Source organism: Physella acuta, unplaced genomic scaffold (assembly GCF_028476545.2).
Source record: "Physella acuta isolate Inbredline_101_S28 unplaced genomic scaffold, ASM2847654v3 ptg000285l, whole genome shotgun sequence".
Lineage (NCBI taxonomy): Eukaryota > Metazoa > Mollusca > Gastropoda > Physidae > Physella > Physella acuta.
Genome location: NW_026731804.1, coordinates 206131 through 223366, shown reverse-complemented (window position 1 = coordinate 223366; position 17236 = coordinate 206131). Strand labels below are relative to the sequence as shown.

Sequence of the window (17236 nt, the reverse complement as noted above, 5' to 3'; positions counted from 1 at the left end):
ATGAAAGCGATAAGGTCACACAACGCTAGGTCAAGCGATAAGGTCACACAACGCTAGATCACGTGTTACGTGTGTTGTGTGACGCGTACACACGCCACGTTGTGCGACAGCAACAACAAGACTAATCTACACCAACTTCACACTTACACGGTGAGTTACTTGAGAAATGTATACTGTAGTTTGTTTTGTAAACGGTAAAAATGGGGATCATTTTTTTTTAAATAATATATTCATAAACGATGGTTATTAACATTCATTTTCGCTTATCAGCAACTTTTTATTGACAGCTTGATAATCTCCAAATTGTATATGTAACAAGTTCGTGTATCGCTTGACCTTGTTAATATCGATTGTGTGCTCTAGGATGTTATGTGACATAAGACAAATAACTGTTTCACACGGAGTTTTATTTTAAGGCCACAATTAGAACACAAGTAAACAAAGCCACGTGACCCGAGATAAACATGGATGTTTACAACTAGGTGTAATTAGGCCAGATTTTCTGTTCAGTACTGTCTATAAGCCATGTAAACAAAGAGTTGCCGGTCCTGGTAGATCTAAACTGGTGTTTGTTATTAAATATTCCACAGGTGATTGATATACCGGTAACTATAGTAGGTACAGTGGCAATAGTAGTAAAATTGTATTATATTTTTAATCATCAAATTGAAGAAATGTAGATAGCAATAAGAATAAAGGCAATGGAATTACATTTTTTTTATTTCGTGAAGGCTGGGTTTAGCTAAACTATCCATCAAAGATTGTTGTGGTCGTTTTCTTGCCCACTAAAATTCCAGCAAACTTAACTTTTATTTTAATGACGTGTTTCTGTTTCGTGTGTATAAGATCTGGGCAGTTATATAAACTAAGAAGACTGACAGATGCAAGCCTGAAATAGCACCTGGAGGAATGGAATTTTTGGACCTGCTACGTGAGGCCAAGACACTCGGGTTCTCCACGAGCGAGTTCAGGGCCATCTGGGAAAAAGAAATGGCCATTAAAGAGATGGCCATGAAAGCGAAGACCCTCACCGAGTTATCCAGAAAAGAAGGGAGCCAACAAGCCCAGCGATTTCCTGATCCAACTCATCCGGCTAGGCCACAGGTAAATACACACTGTTTTATGCCAGAAGTAATTAACTTTAGCTGAGTCGCACTATACCATACTGCATTGTTACATTTGACAAGATGTGACTTTTCGCCCCCTATCTTACCAGATGAGCATACAAGAATCAGATCCAACCAGGCAACAGCCAGCAGATTTCTGCTCGTCCCTGGCCACCAACACACAACAGATTCGCAAGCTGCAGACGGTGGCACAAAGCCTCCAGCAGCAACTGACCAGTCTGAGAACTGACCTACTCAATCAGAACCGCGAGGCCCTGGACACCGTCATAGTCCCAGGTTATGGCCAGATCAAGCAAGAACTGGAGAAAATCAGGGCACAGCTAGCAGCCATAAAACAAAAGAACGTAACTCTTAAATCAGAATTGGTTTCCCAGCAGACGATTTTAAAGAAGTTGATAGAAAACATGGCGTTTGACCTGAAGCATGAGCTAGAAAAAGATATTAAACGGCTCATGACAGATGTTGTTCATCAGTACACAGTAGCAAGCAGAGAACTGACGGATTCGCGAGGAAATGACAAGAGACCAGAAAACATACAAGAGGAAATGAAACTGGGAAAATCGTCATCCGTCTCAGAGCTTAAGTTGATTGGTTCGGATAGTGATGAAACAGTCGTGTTGAAAAATGATCCGGCTTTCATAACCCAAGAAAATTGTCTGCTGGTCAAGTCTGTCCCAGAGTGTTGCAGGGGCTGTGGACCAGAGTGGGCAACTTTCAAGGCCACCATTACACCCAGTACCAACATTACATCAAGTACCAACACACCAAATACCAACACTCCAAATACCAACACTCCAAATACCAACACACGTAGCACCAACACACCCAGCACCAACACACCCAGCACCAACACACCCAGCACCAACACATCCAGCACCAACACACCCAGCACCAACACACCTAGCACCAACACACCCAGCACCAACACACCCAATACCAACACACGTAGCACCAACACACCCAGTACCAACACTCCAAATACCAACACACGTAGCACCAACACACCCAGCACCAACACATCATGTACCACCAACACATCTTCTAACCCTACCACTGAGCTACTCCTGATTCCAGACATGCTGGTCAAAATTCCAAACGTGAGTCACCTGCACGCCACAAAGGGCGACTACTTCTCATCACCACTCTACTGCACACAGCTATACTGCGACATCATCCTCCGTGTTAGCTTTACCAGCAGCGGCTACATCACTGTAGAAATCACTCTCCTGCCCTGGGATAGAGCGGCTCCACCCACACAGCACACCATCAACAGCTGCGGCTACATCCTCAACAGCAACTCCCGCGGGTACTCAAGGCTCTGGAGTGTCTTGAACGCTAGACGCGACTTCCCAGGAGAGTCCCCTACCACCATCGAACCTGTTCTAGTCTTGACGACCAGCAAACAAAATTACTACAAGATCACGTACCAGCAGCTGCAGGAGATGGGTTATGTTTTCAATGGCTGCTTTCATCTCAAGTGGTCTCTTGATGTCAGACAAATTGATTCAACAACAGTCACCAAATAGATTCATTAGCAGTCACCAAATAGATTCACCAAAGGTCACCAAATAGATTCACTGGCAGTCACCAGATAGATTCACCAAAGGTCACCAAATAGATTCACCAAAGGTCACCAAATATATTCACCAAAGGTCACCAAATAGATTCACCATAAGTCACCAAATAAAACAGCCCTCAAGATTTAACTTTAAGCAGATAAAGGCTAAAAATAGCCCTGAAGAGAAGTTTTATTTTTTATTTTTTTGCATTGAGGGTAAAATACCATTTAAAACTTTGCTTAGCGTTAGTTACCAATTATTTAATTAAGAAATTAATACATTTATTCTCCTTAAAGTATGGATTAATGCATTCACTCTGATTTATAATTGGTAAATCCCTTTATTTTCTTGGCTTTCGAATGTTTCGGATACACCTGACGTTTAAGGACGAATTATCCAGGTGTTACATGCTCAAGAAGATCTGGTTTCCAGAGTTTGTTTTGAAAGCGTAACGTACATTTTGCAGTCATTGATTCAAGTTTAAAAACAACAAGATTGTGAATGATCTTAATGTTTTGTGTTATGTTATTTTTTTACTTCAGTATTGAGTCAACTTGGCTGCTTAAGATAGGACAGTTATTTACAGCTAATATCCCAAAATTGAAACAGAATCTACAATAAAGCAACTAAATCTACTTAAAAGAGACTAAACAAACATTTTTGTCTGACTCTGACATTGTACTGGTCCCTGTATTAAACATTGTCTGTTCGTCTACTGTCTACGTATGGTAAAGATGCTAACGTTCGATTAGGTGCTTTTGTTTGGAGTACGCGCACATTTCAATATTTCAATTTTAAACGGAGAGCTATTTGAAATATATTAATAATATTCTTAGCAGTAATATATTTCAAATAAAGCTCGAGTTCGAATCCGGGTTCAAGTCAGTAGACCGTCCCTGAGTCCAACCAACTCTGATGGGTACCTAACTGACGTTAGGGAAAGTAAAGGCGGCTGGGCATAGTGCTGACCACACTATCTCTTCATACGCCGAGGTCACAGAAACAAGTGAACTCTACTTCACTTGCCCTATAAACTGTCAGGTTTGAAAAAGGAACTTTACTTTTACTGCTAAGAAATCAATATTATGAGCCAAAAAAAGCTTCTTAGCTCAGATGCCAATAAATAAAAAGCGTTTTGACGTCCAGTGTAAACAAAACAAAAGGTTAGGGGCCGATTAGGGGCCATCAGCTAATGATCCCATTTTTTGTTTTTCTAAGATTTTTTTTAGAATGAATCTCAGCAGCCGTTTACAATTTAAGACGATATAATTTTTTTTTATTAATTTTTTTTTTTGCAAACTGTAATGCAAATAAAACGTTGTATCTTATCTCAGAGCAGCTTGATTTAATTCATTAATACAGTAGAAAGAAAATTAAAGAAAGAGCTCCTTTAAAGGGAAAAATAGCGCCATTTTGGTTGCGTGACGGGGGGGGGGGGAGTGAAACACTGAAGTGATGCGTCATTTTTAGGTAGTTTTTGTGTGAAGTTTGGGCGAGAGGGGGGGGGGGGGGGTGTAGCATTCAGTAAAATTATAATTATAATACTAGTCAAATGCATGTGGATATGCGGTGGTCACATGACAAGTCGGTGTAGCTTATGTGCACCCAGTCCTGTCAGCTTCAATGGGTACCTAAGGTATAACCTGGGTGGGGGGGGGGGGGTTATATTATGAATGCTGCTCGAGTTACGTGTTTACATTTTAACCAGTCATTTAAAATTATACTGAAACACTATTCAGTAGCATAGTAACACCACCCTCTTCGGTAATAGTGAAATACCACACTCTTTAGTAATAGTGAAACACCACCCTCTTCGGTAATAGTGAAACACCACAATCTTCAGTAATAGTGAAATACCACCCTCTTCAGTAATAGTGAAACACCACCCTATTCAGTAAGAGTGAAACACAACCCTCTTCAGTAATAGTGAAACATCACCCTCTTCGGTAACGCCAAAACACAACCCTCTTCGATAACACTGAAACAACCCTCTCTCCAGTAACAGTGAAACGTCAATTTCGTTCGAATTAATCGAAAGATAAGAGTAATCTGTTTCTAGTTTTGTTACGTTTTATGAGTACAACTTTTTCAATTCTGTTCTAGTTTTACAGCTTTATTCCCCTTCCGCTTGCTCTAACCCCGTCGATGTTTGAAACCCATGTTCCTAGAAAAGCGACAGGGTCACACACCACTGCACCACAGCCATCGACAGTGCTGGTTGACGCAGCCACACGCCACAAATCTCGGCCGTATGCCAGTTTTTAAATCTAGAGCCAATTCACTGATACGTAAGTTGCCGTAGTAGTGTTTCTTTTGTTTCATTTACGGTAAGACTATTAGAATTGTGCTTTTGTGTTCACCGATAGGCTAGTATCAACTTAGTGTTGTTCTTGTTACCATAATACTAGTACTAATCATAGCCCTAACCCTAGTACTAACTATAGCCCTAACCCTAGTTAGAACTAACCAGAGCCCTAACCCTAGTTAGTACTAACTATAGCACTAACCCTAGTTAGTACTAACCATAGCCCTAACCTTTACACTAACCATAGCCCTAACCCTAGTTAGAACTAACCATAGCCCTAACCCTAGTTAGAACTAACCATAGCCCTAACCCTAGTTAGAACTAACCATAGCCCTAACCCTAGTTAGAACTAACTATAGCCCTAACCCTTACACTAACCATAGCCCTAATCCTAGTGCTAAAATTACACATAGGCCTTACGCCTACCGTAGCCCTAACCCAGATACAGGCAAAAAAAAAGTCTTCGATATGATAATAATATATTGTCATACCGGAAAAATAAAAGTATTTATTATATAAGCTATGTTTGTAGCATTCTTTAGATACCAACAACGTGTACATGTGCTTATCGATTGCTAAATAATCCGTGTTTTAAATGTATAGAAAGCCGTGAGTGTGACGTGTGACCTTGTTAGCTATTTGATACGATTGTATGTGTGTCGTTTCGTGTTTGCTATTTGATACGATTGTATGTGTGTGTCGGTCGGGTTATATCCGGGATTTGTATGTTAAAGCTCCCCGCCCCTTCCCCATTTAGGACGCAAGTAAACAATACCACGTGACACGAGATAAACATAGTGTTCTAGTACAACAGTACATGGCTTTGTTTGGCATAGCTAAAATAATGTTGGCTATATGATCTGCTTGTTGGTGTTTTGTTGCTGTGGTAGATCAAAGGTGATTTTATCTTCCTTTCAAGGATTCGGATAGTTTGAGGTAAGCAAACCTAGAAGGGAATGGTCAACTTCTGTGTTTCTGGTGTTAGATGGTTACATAATACATAATGAGAGTTTTTGTTTTAACATGAGCTCTCCGTGTCATTACACAAATGTCAAACGAAATATGTCTCATGACATAACTGTCTAAACACAAATGATGTTATCATAGAGTCACTATCAACCTTCAATCAGAGTCTTACATTTGTGTTCAAGTGATAGGTTGTCTTGTGTAACTTATGTTTGTGTTTTGTTTAGTTGAGCAGATTGAGCTAACTAAAAGAGAGAAGGTCTGGAGCACAGTCTGACCAGACAGCGAGAATGGAGTTTCTGAGACTACTCTGTGAGGCTGAGACACTCGGGTTCTCCAGGGACGAGTTCAAGGCCATCTGGGAGAAGGAAATGGCCATAAAGGAGATGGCCTTAAGAGAGCGGAACCAAATACCTGACTCCAAATCGTGTTTTTCTGAGACCACTCAAGCCGTGAGACCTCAGGTAAAAAATAAAACTGATGGGATAGTTAGTTTGTGTTAGAAGTAATAAGCCTTAGGTACACAGAACCGCACAGCATACCTCAAATCTAACATACAGGATTAGATACGTTGTTCAGCTGTTTTCTTTTTCTTTTCATCCAAGCAGGCAAAACAAGTGTCAGATCCAACCAGGCAACATCCGGCAGATTTCGGCTCGTCCCTGGCCACCAACACACAACAGATTCGCGAGCTGCAGACGGTGGCACAAAGCCTCCAGCAGCAACTGACCAGTCTAAGAACTGACCTACTCAATCAGAACCGCGAGGCCCTGGACACCGTCATAGTCCCAGGTTATGGCCAGATCAAGCAAGAACTGGAGAAAATCAGGGCACAGCTAGCAGTCATAAAACAAGAGAACGTAACTCTTAAATCAGAATTAGTTTCCCAGCAGACGATTTTAAAGAAGTTGATAGAAAACACGACGTTTGACCTGAAGCATGAGCTAGAAAAAGATATTAAACAGCTCATGATAGATGTAGTTCATCAGTACACAGTGGCAAGCAAAGAACAGACGGATGCAAAGAAAAACGACAGGAAACACGCCAAAATACAAAATAAAATTAAACTGGGCAAATGGCTATCACTTTCTGAACTAAATTTAACCGATGTAGGCAAGTGTGAAACTGTTATTGAAATACCTGATACAAACCAAGAAAACTGTCTGCTGGTCAAGTCTGTCCCAGAGTGTTGCAGGGGCTGTGGACAAGAGTGGACAACTTTCAAGTCCACGTGGGAGTTAACTAACTTGCCGTCAACTACTTGCCAGTATAGCGACTACATCAAGCCAAAACACTGGCCGGTTTCTCTTCGTTTTGGCTCTTGGTTTGACCTAAAGGGCAAGCTGAAAGTTTACGTAGACGTGTCTGAAACACAGAGCTGCACATCACCAAAATGGCCGTTAGCATTTAAAATATATGGAGTGATACATAATGGATCTAAGACATCTATTTTGTGGGAAAAGACGATTACTTTTTCTCAAGGCGATGCCTCACCTATTCAAGAAATTCCGTTAAATTTCTCTGCTTCAGAGGGTATGGTTCAACAGGAAGTGACGTATGAACTGCTGCAGTCCGAGCAGTACATAAGTGTGAGCCAGGGAATACCACAGCTGGCTATAGATGTCTACCTGCAGGTCAAGGAGGCAGGGACCAAATCCTGCCAGACTGACCTGCGTGTGGCAGGGACCAAACCCTGCCAGACTGACCTGCAGGTCAAGGAGGCAGGGACCAAATCCTGCCAGACTGACCTGCAGGTCAAGGAGGCAGGGACCAAATCCTGCCAGACTGACCTGCGTGTGGCAGGGACCAAACCCTGCCAGACTGACCTGCAGGTCAAGGAGGCAGGGACCAAACCCTGCCAGACTGACCTGCAGGTCAAGGAGGCAGGGACCAAACCCTGCCAGACTGACGACTCTACTAGCCTGAACCCCACGAGCGTTGAGGGCGACAATGTAAACAATGGAGAACTAAAAACAACCGTTTCTAATTTAATTCATGTAGATTCAGATAATCAGGTCAATGACGAAACCAAACTCGTGGAGCAACCGAGAAAGGAAGTGGAATCAACTTCAGACACCCCATTAAACAAAGCTGAATCAACTTCAGACACCCTATTAAACAAAGTTGAATCAACTTCAGACACCCTAGTAAACAAAGATGATACAAACATCCTATTAAACGAAGCTGAAAAAACTTCAGAAACTCCATTAGACAAAGCTGAATCAACTTCAGACACCCTAGTAAACAAAGATGATACAAACATCCTATTAAACGAAGCTGAAAAAACTTCAGAAACCCCATTAAACAAAGCTGAATCAACTTCAGACATTCCATTAAACAAAGCTGAATCAGCTAAAGACATCCCATTGAACAAAGCTAAACAAAGTACAACCAACTTATCAGTGAAAGCTGAATCAAGCGCTGACCATGTGGAGCAACCCGCCAACCTAACTTTAGGCTCTTACGTGTGCACTAAAGTACCAAACGTTCGCGATTTGTACCAAACTAAAGGCGATTTCCTGGCTCCGCCGCTTTACTGCAAGAAACTCAACTGCGACATCATTTTCCAAGTGAGCTTCAGAAGCAACGGCAGCGTCGCAGTCGGCTTGTGTTTCTCGCCTCGCGATACGGCGGCCACCCCACACGTCTTCTACTTCAACAGTTACGGCTTCATCCGTCACAGCACATCCAACAGCTACACCAAGCTCTGGCACGTCACGAATGTCAAACGGAAGTTTCCAGAAATCTCCTTGACAAATTTTGAGCCTTACATATGTTTACAGACGGCTAGAAACGAATACTTTAACATAACATACCAGCAACTAGCCGAGAAGGGATATGTTGGCAAAGATAGTTTCGAACTCAGGTGGTGTTTTGAAGTCAAGCAACTCGCTAAATAGCGATTGTACATTAAACTTGCTTTGTAGGGGGCGGAGATAGTGCATACTGAAATAAATATTCAGTTAAAAGAAAATAGTAAAATAAAACAACTCCCTAAGTCGCTAGTTTGCTGATTATGTATGTGCACGTGTGTGTTAGGTCAGTTATGTATGTGCACGTGTTAGGTCAGTTATGTATGTGCACGTGTGTGTTAGGTCAGTTATGTATGTGCATGTGTGTCTTAGGTCAGTTATGTATGTGCACGTGTGTTAGGTCAGTTATGTATGTGCACGTGTTAGGTCAGTTATGTATGTGCACGTGTTAGGTCAGTTATGTATGTGCACGTGTGTGTTAGGTCAGTTATGTATGTGTGTGTTAGGTCAGTTATGTATGTGTGTGTTAGGTCAGTTATGTATGTGCACGTGTTAGGTCAGTTATGTATGTGCACGTGTTAGGTCAGTTATGTATGTGCACGTGTTAGGTCAGGTATGTATGTGCACGTGTGTGTTAGGTCAGGTATGTATGTGCACGTGTGTGTTAGGTCAGGTATGTATGTGCACGTGTGTCTTAGGTTAGTTATGTATGTGCACGTGTTAGGTCAGTTATGTGTGTGTTAGTTCAGTTATGTATGTGCACGTGTTAGGTCAGTTATGTATGTGCACGTGTGTTAGGTCAGTTATGTATGTGCACGTGTGTGTAACGTCAGCTATGTATCTGCACGTATGTGTAAGGTCAGTTATGTATGTGCACGTGTGTGTAAGGTCAGCTATGTATGTGCACGTGTGTGTAAGGTTAGTTATGTATGTGCACGTGTTAGGTCAGGTATGTATGTGCACGTATGTGTTAGGTCAGTTATGTACGTGCACTAGTGTCAGACGAAAGAGCGTAAGCAAAAAGTTTAGAAAACAAAGATTATTATTTTAAGCAAGCTTTTCGTCACAACAAAAACGCGAGCACGTCTTCATGAAGTGAATATAAATGTAAGCCTATCACCAAAAAATGTGTATTTTAAAAAAAACAAAAAAAAAACAATTCAACAGTTGAAACAACTGGATGTGGGAACTATGGTTTGTATTGGTCGTAATATAGAAAAATTGAAAAATATAATCTATGGGCCTACAATGTCGACCAACACCTATACATAAGTGGCTATAAAGGTTGTTTTGTTTTTCTCGGGAGACAGCGTAGAATGACGTTTGTGAAGTTCTTTGCTATCTAAAGTTGTTACAATTTGAAAAGGATTCGGACACGGAAAAGCCCAAATTATAGAGATTTTTAAAGGTGCCAGAGAAAAGGGGCGGGGGGGGGGCAGATACAAATAATTTGAAAGCTTTTGGTAAAGAACACAAGCCAGTTACACCCTATTGTCAGTTGAAATAGTAATACATCACGTGAATGATTTCTCTTCTAATTATAAAATACACACAATAACAGGAACCATGTAAATGAAAAAGCTTCCAGAAGTAGAAATAGGAATACAGGCCTAGATCTATATTAAAAACATTTCTCGCTCATCGCTGATTTCACCTTACCATAGTTCAGTGAAAAACTTAATTCTAACATTTTCTCACATTGCCTAGATCTGTATCGTTATAATATGTGGATCCCATTGGCCTAGGATTGGGGGTGGGGGAGCTCGAAGTTCATTAAATTAATGATATTAAACTAGGCCTATAGGCCTACTTGTTTTTTTTTTCTATGGGTGGGAGCAGCATTAGTTTCTATATTCGCCAGAATAAATAAGCGTCAGGCTCCCAGAAAAAAAAAAACGTGTAATTGGGGGCCCTGTCATACCTAAAACAGCCCATACAATATAGGCCTGCATAACTTACTAGATCTAGAATCTATATACAATACACAGCAACCCGGTAGTGGGTCTCGCCTTCACCCGTGTGCTAGTTTTAGGTATTTTAGCTTGCCATTTTGGAAGAAAAAACTTGTGTTTTATTACTATTGATATTAGAAAGCAAACATTTATCAATTCTAAAAAAAATAGGAATCTATATATTCTAAACAATTGAAACCGTTTTAAAATACTAAGAGTTAAACAGCTTTCCCCTGATCTGCTAATTAATAGTCTAGGTGAAAGGTTAACTTTTGTAAGAAGCATAATTAATCCTGGCTTTGGCCTAAAGCCTTCACAAATTGATCTGGTCATGCATGAAATTCCTAGTAAATAAATAGTGCTTCGTTTTTCAGTTTCGGTTTCAAATCTAAATCTAGCTTCTAATCTAGATTCTAGGCTTGTAAGTTCCCGTTTTCTTGACCTGGTGTTTGATGTTTAATGTAAAATCCAAAAGGTTACACTTCTACTACACTACTAGATCTACTTCTAGATCTAGGTCTACACTACCTACACACTACTCACTATGATACGTGTAGTGTATGAGTACTTTGACTCTTTTTTGAGTAGGCCTATACTATGGTTTATAAGCCTATTTGAAGTCAGAAGTGTTTGGCAGTGTGTTTGTAACAAAGCAATTATTAATTAATATAATTAATAAGTTATTAAGTCTAGTTTAGTTTTTATAAAATTATTAGGCCTATACTTAGACTATACTAAACTTAACTAATAGGCCCTATATTTTATTATTTAGAATCTAGATCTAGATCTAGACTAGCTAGATCTTCTAGAATCTATGTTTTGAAAGTTCTAATAAAAATGTTACAAAGTTTCAATTTCATGATTCATGTAGAAATCTAGATCTGCCTGTTTTTGAACAAGCGTATTAAAACTTTTCAGTAATAAATAAAGACTAGCGATGTTTTCATCAGATTCAACAAAGCTCATTTACTTTAGCAGCCATCTAATCTTGTTTAAGGTTTTTGGTAAACTTATACTTATAGTCAAATTATAGTGGGAGATTCAGGAGAAGGCACTCTATTTTACAAATGGCTGCTGTTTCTATAGCAAATCTTGCTCGCAATCTTGCTTGATATATATGTTTAGTCATTGATTTTAGTTTATTATTCAATTATCTATAGTATTTGACACAAATATATCACAATATACTTCTATAAGCCTTAACAATGAGGCAACTTTGTCGCACATTACTAGCCGCCGATTTTACGTACCTAACCTAAAACAACACACTTAGGCCCTAATACTTTCGTTCGCATGTTGGACAGCTTTTTATTTAAAGTTTACTTAATTTTTAGATCTAGAAATTCTAGAATCTAGATTTATTCTATAGAGCAGGGCATATAAAGTTAGTAGTAAAAAATAAGTATAGTATATAATATAGATTATTATAGATCTAGGCCTAGAAGTAGAATATCATTATAAAAGCTATTTAGGGCCTATTTAATTAATAAAATTAGCCGAATGTATTAGTAATATTTTCATATCTCTTACTTTAATTTAAAGTATTATTAAAGTAATAAGTGAAGTGGGCTTAAGGCACCCCCTTAGGCTCCCTTAGACTTAGACTTCTACTAGATCTAGATTTACATAACTAGAAATCCAGGATGATTTATAGGGCCAGATTTTAAAAAGCCCAGATCATCATATAATCTAACTAGGCCTATGTTTATATTAAAGTAAGAGTAAATGTATGTTAACTAAACTACTACAGAGTTTTTAGTTTTTATACTTTAGAAAGACTTCGGAAACTAGCAGTATGGATCATGGTTTTTGGCTGCTAATGTATTACTACTATTAGAGTTTATTAGACAGATTAGTAAAAATTACCATAAAACCATAAAAACTTCTACCTAGGTTTTATTATTTAAAATATAGGGCCTAGGCCTAATACCCTAATATAAAATAGTTAAGGCCTATTAATATTATTATTAATACTAATTAGGCCTAATTGATTGTAATTTTCAGTACAATGCCAGCTGATATTATATAACAGTTCCCTTTTTCTAACTTTATCCTATATTTTAAAGAATTTATTCTATTAAAAACTTCTTAACATGAAAACTTCTTAACTTGAAAATTATATACATCAAATATAGAGAAACAGGCAGATCTATCCAGCTAGAATTACATCAATTAATAAAACATGGAGGTTTTTGATGGTGCAGCACTGGCAGAACAAATGGGAATTGGCCAGGCTGAGTTTATGGAGATATGGCACAGGGAAGAATCTCTAAAGCTGATGAATCAAGGTGTTTTGAATCTAGGAAACACAGCTTACAAGGATCTTCATACCCAGGTAAAGTGTTTTATTGACACTGTTTTAGACATACTGTTATTTGCTTTCATAAGGTATTAATTGAAAAGAAGTATCTTCCATATGGCAGATTAAGTAGGATAAGTTATAAAAAAGGTAATAATTGCTTGTTGTTAAATCAATCAGTACTTTCAAGCAGAGCAGTGCTGTGATGTAGAAAGGGAGGGGGTAAGGGACAACATTTGCAGCAAATTGTACTTGGTTATTTCAACAATACAAATGATAAAGGAGCACTATTTCAAAGACTTGCAGATACAAAAATTGTCCACCACAGCTCTATTAACATACAGCTAATGTCTTGAATTTTTATATCAACAGCCAGAAAAGAATGGGATAATGGCAGTTTTGGAGCATCATTCATGGGAGTTATGCCACCTAAATGTTTTGATTCAAGAGCTCAAGTACAATTCTGTCTGTCAAAAGTCAGATCAAGCATTTGTTAATGCAAACATTGAACAACAAGTGCAGCACCACTCTCAGGAGCTTCATGTTCTAAAGGCTGAAGTTGACAACATAAAAAGCAGCATTACTTCCCTTAGGCGAGAGGTCTTCAGTCAGCTGGAAAAAGTGTTTAAAAAACTCAAGGAAAGTGAGCTGTCCACTAAAGAGACAGTTAAGCCTAACCAAGCCCCAAGTCTACCAGTGAAAGATAACCAAATGACAGCCTCATCAGTAGTTAGCAATAATGGAAGAGCTCAAGTGAGTCAGGAAGTTAAACGTTCTTCCTTATCATCATCACATAGCACAGATGACGACAGTTCAATGGTTTCAGTCAACTCCTTCTCTCTACCTCTACCTGGTACTGGAAGTGAAAACTTTGCTGTTTCAAGGACAAACAATTTATCATTTGAAAAAAGTGACATCAATGCTACAAATGATTCTAATAATAAAGTGAACTCTCAGCACACAGTTTTGATAGCAAACTCCCAAGTTATCCAAAAAGTTACTCCTAAATGCCTTGCTTCAAAACAATCTAATGATGTCCCATTACAGTTCATTGGTGATGTCAACACCAAAGCTATGGAAAGTTGTGCCACAAAAGAGATTATCACACCACAGTTTGGAGCTGGCATTTGGAAAAAAGAAACCTCCCAGCCAAATCAAAATGTCAAAACTAGTGATAAAGGTTTGGCTCATCAGGTCACTTCAGTGTCTCAGCATGTACCTCAGCCAGTACCTCAGAAAGTGAGTTCTACTACAGCACCACAGTCTAAGCCAGCCAGTGCCTCAACCCATTCTTCACAATCACTAAACTCAGTAAGCACTATAAATGTGCCACAATTAGCTCTTAAATCAAGTCATGCTACAATAGCATCCAACTCAGCCAGTTCCACATCAGTGGTTCAGCCACCTGTTAAATCAACTTATCTTTTGAAAGCACCAAACTCAGTGCCTCAATCAGCCATTAAATCCACTGATCCTTCAACAGCACCTAATTCAGTAACAGTGCCCCAATCAGCTGTTAAATCCAATCAGCCTACAAAACCTACAAACTCCTTGCCTCAACCACTATTCATACCAAGCGATGGCATCATCACAAAAATACCAGAGAGCCATTTGTTCTACAACACACAGGAAGATTTCCTAACCCCTTACTACCTGACCAGCAAGCTCACTTGCAAAATTCGACTTCGTCTACAACTGGATAAAACAAGCCGACGCCTACATGTGTACGTACACATATCAGCTACGCCAAAGGTGGAGTTGCCAATTTATTTGACAGGGACCGGCTACATCTCAGCCAAGGTGTCAGGGGGCAGTGGCTTCTCTGAACTGTGGCAGGTGTACTCAAGGCTATCACAGCGGCCTGAGCCAGGCAAAGAGCTGGTCACAGAGGCCCGTGTCTGTCTAAAGACAAAGAGAAACACCTACAAGAACATTACATTTGATCAGCTCATCAGTATGGGCTATGGCTGTGAGAGATTTCTTGTTGTTAAATGGGATTTAGCTGCAAGCACAGACATTAATCAACAACAGTGATTGTGCTCTAGGATAACATTGTACCAAGTTACCTTAGGAACCAAATTCACAACACAATACAAAAATGATTCTTTTGTATTGTCCCCTGTAGGACTAAGCTACAGGAGAACTTGATGACCTACATGTCTAAACCATGTTGTTTTAATCTCATGTGTTGATGGTGATTTACTTAATTAATAAATGGCAATGATTTACTATTAACTCAAACTGATCAAAACCGAGAATTTTAAAAAGTTAAGGATTTGATCATCCATGTTTTTTCTGATGCAGAAATTTGTTGAATATTTTGTTTTAAATTGCTCTAAATGATCTTATAATATTCTTGTCATTTCCGGTGATGTATCATTTTATTATATTCTGTGAATCTGTACACACATCTTTTAATTATATTTATCCTACAATCTTTTTCAAGCTAACATTTACCTATTTTGTAAGTTAAACATGTCATATGATTATAAAACCTTTTTCTGTTAATTGTTATATTGTATCGCAAAGGTGTTTCAATTTTTTTTAAATGATATATTTTTAGATTTAGTAGTACATTTTGTCTTTACACATCAAATCTAACCAAATAACTTATTGGATGTTTTATCAATCAAAACACATGATTCTAAAAATGGGTGAGGTAATAGCAAATTTAAAAACTGGTAATCCCAATTCTTACAGAAGTAAAGTTGAGAAGTTAGGATAGCCAAGGTATGGGCAGCAGACAACCAAGTTTTGAACTCAAGTATTTTTGTTACTGTTATTTGTTGCAAAATGTAAACTTTACATTACATGAGAGCAGCTATGTACTTTAATCATTACTTTATCTGTGATGATTCTCTACTGTTATTTTGTTGTTTACATTTTTCATTCCAGATGTTTACATATTATCGCACAGAAAAATTAATACCTATCTGTATAACCATTTGTTTACAGCATTGGATATAAAAGGATTTTCATATTTCAGATATATTTTAAATCATCTATAATTCCATTGATATCTGTTATGAATTTTAACAACCTCAATATGGAAACCCCTAGTAAAGTGGTATTTGTAGAATGTCCTACTGAGGAAAGCACACTCTAACCATCCACAAGTGTATCAAATTCTTTGCTGTAGCTGTGTTACATACAGAGATCCTTGAGCAATAGCAATGAATTTAGATTGAGATATCTTTTACTGGAACATTGCAATTTTTTAAAAATTGACATGCTGATTTTCGAATTAACATGTAATTAGTGCCATCTTATATTTATGTAACTTAATAAATAATTGGGTTTCATATACTGCTGGTTTACTGTTATGTGTCTATGTTGATTGAAGTTGACAGGAAATGTTGGTCAATGATGACCAAGGTAATCAAGACAGAGGGATTTTTTACAACTTGCCTGATTCACTGTGCTACTGAGGAGATAACTTATTTTTTCAAGTCAGTGACCTCAAAGTAAGGCTGCTGTTTTGGGCGTTGCTTTTAAACCATTGCACAGCACATGACCAACTCTGTTTTACAAGGATAAGGATGAAAGGATTGTCCAGAGAAAAATAGTGACCTACCTCTTTCTCTAATCTTTCCCGCTCCTTGATTGCCTCCCTTTCCTTGACTAGATCGCGTTTGGCTGTTTCCTGCTGTTTCTTAGCCTTGCCCAGACGAGGTTTGAGCTCAGGTTTGACTTTGCTTAACGTCCCTTTCTTCCCTGCTTGTTTAGTGGGCTCCTGTATACCCTCCTCCGCTCTCTTGATCTTTTCCTGAATCATGGCAACATTTATTTCAGAACTTTATCTAGGTTTGTTGTTTACACAAAGTTGATTGGAATTGTATCCATCATACATATAATTATTTTAATGGCACATGAATTATTATATAATTCATATGTGATATTACTGATCTTAACATATTTTAAGTAAAATAAATTTAGAAAATAACTTATTTCTGCATTGTTTTTCTTACAGTTAAAGATTGACTGATGCCTGGTTTAAATTTTGTAACTATAGAAACGTAACATGATCAGTTGGGATAGAGAGCTAAATCAAACATTCTCCATTGTCTGATTACTTTATTGAATTAACAGGCTAATTTGTCTTCACGTAAATCCATTTACTTTAAAGTTAATTAAAGCGAATTTTTAACTGTCGTGTCATAAAAACTTATAACTAAAAGACGAGATGTAATACACAATTTAAATGGTTACAAAAACCAGGCCAGTCATTTCAAACAGAGGAAAGATGGTAAAGGATTGTGAAGTGTGTGAGGTAGT

The 17236-nt window shown here is 38.5% G+C and overlaps 4 protein-coding genes across 10 annotated transcripts in view; 3 read left to right on the top strand and 1 right to left on the bottom strand.

Moving 5' to 3' along the window:
* Positions 1–17236, bottom strand: part of LOC131939635 (trichohyalin) — a 51070-nt gene that overhangs the window by 13181 nt on the left and 20653 nt on the right. Inside the window, exon 19 of the mRNA XM_059298069.1 lies at positions 16536–16727. Coding sequence (XP_059154052.1) covers positions 16536–16727 — 192 coding nt within the window. The remainder of the gene's footprint in view (positions 1–16535; positions 16728–17236) is intronic.
* Positions 47–3348, top strand: LOC131939628 (PH domain-containing rcdII-like). Of its 2 annotated transcripts, none has more exons than XM_059298054.1 (3): positions 47–150; positions 847–1104; positions 1217–3348. In XM_059298054.1, the coding sequence occupies exons 2-3, from the start codon at positions 910–912 to the stop codon at positions 2651–2653; spliced, it is 1632 nt and encodes a 543-aa protein (XP_059154037.1). In that variant the 5' UTR covers positions 47–150; positions 847–909; the 3' UTR covers positions 2654–3348. The 2 variants fall into 2 exon arrangements, with proteins under 2 accessions (XP_059154037.1, XP_059154036.1); XM_059298053.1 differs by lacking the exon at positions 47–150 and adding an exon at positions 488–590.
* LOC131939624 (uncharacterized) lies at positions 4785–8997 on the top strand. Of its 6 annotated transcripts, none has more exons than XM_059298049.1 (4): positions 5803–5927; positions 6193–6421; positions 6563–7711; positions 7790–8996. In XM_059298049.1, exons 2-4 carry the CDS (start codon positions 6248–6250, stop codon positions 8855–8857), a joined length of 2391 nt encoding a protein of 796 aa, XP_059154032.1. In that variant the 5' UTR covers positions 5803–5927; positions 6193–6247; the 3' UTR covers positions 8858–8996. The 6 variants fall into 6 exon arrangements, with proteins under 6 accessions (XP_059154029.1, XP_059154032.1, XP_059154033.1 ...); XM_059298050.1 differs by having other exon boundaries at positions 6563–7591; positions 7790–8994; XM_059298046.1 differs by lacking the exon at positions 5803–5927 and adding an exon at positions 4785–4974 and having other exon boundaries at positions 6185–6421; positions 6563–8997.
* LOC131939627 (uncharacterized) lies at positions 12829–15474 on the top strand. The gene is made up of 2 exons (XM_059298051.1): positions 12829–12997; positions 13334–15474. The coding sequence occupies exons 1-2, from the start codon at positions 12845–12847 to the stop codon at positions 14993–14995; spliced, it is 1815 nt and encodes a 604-aa protein (XP_059154034.1). The 5' UTR covers positions 12829–12844; the 3' UTR covers positions 14996–15474.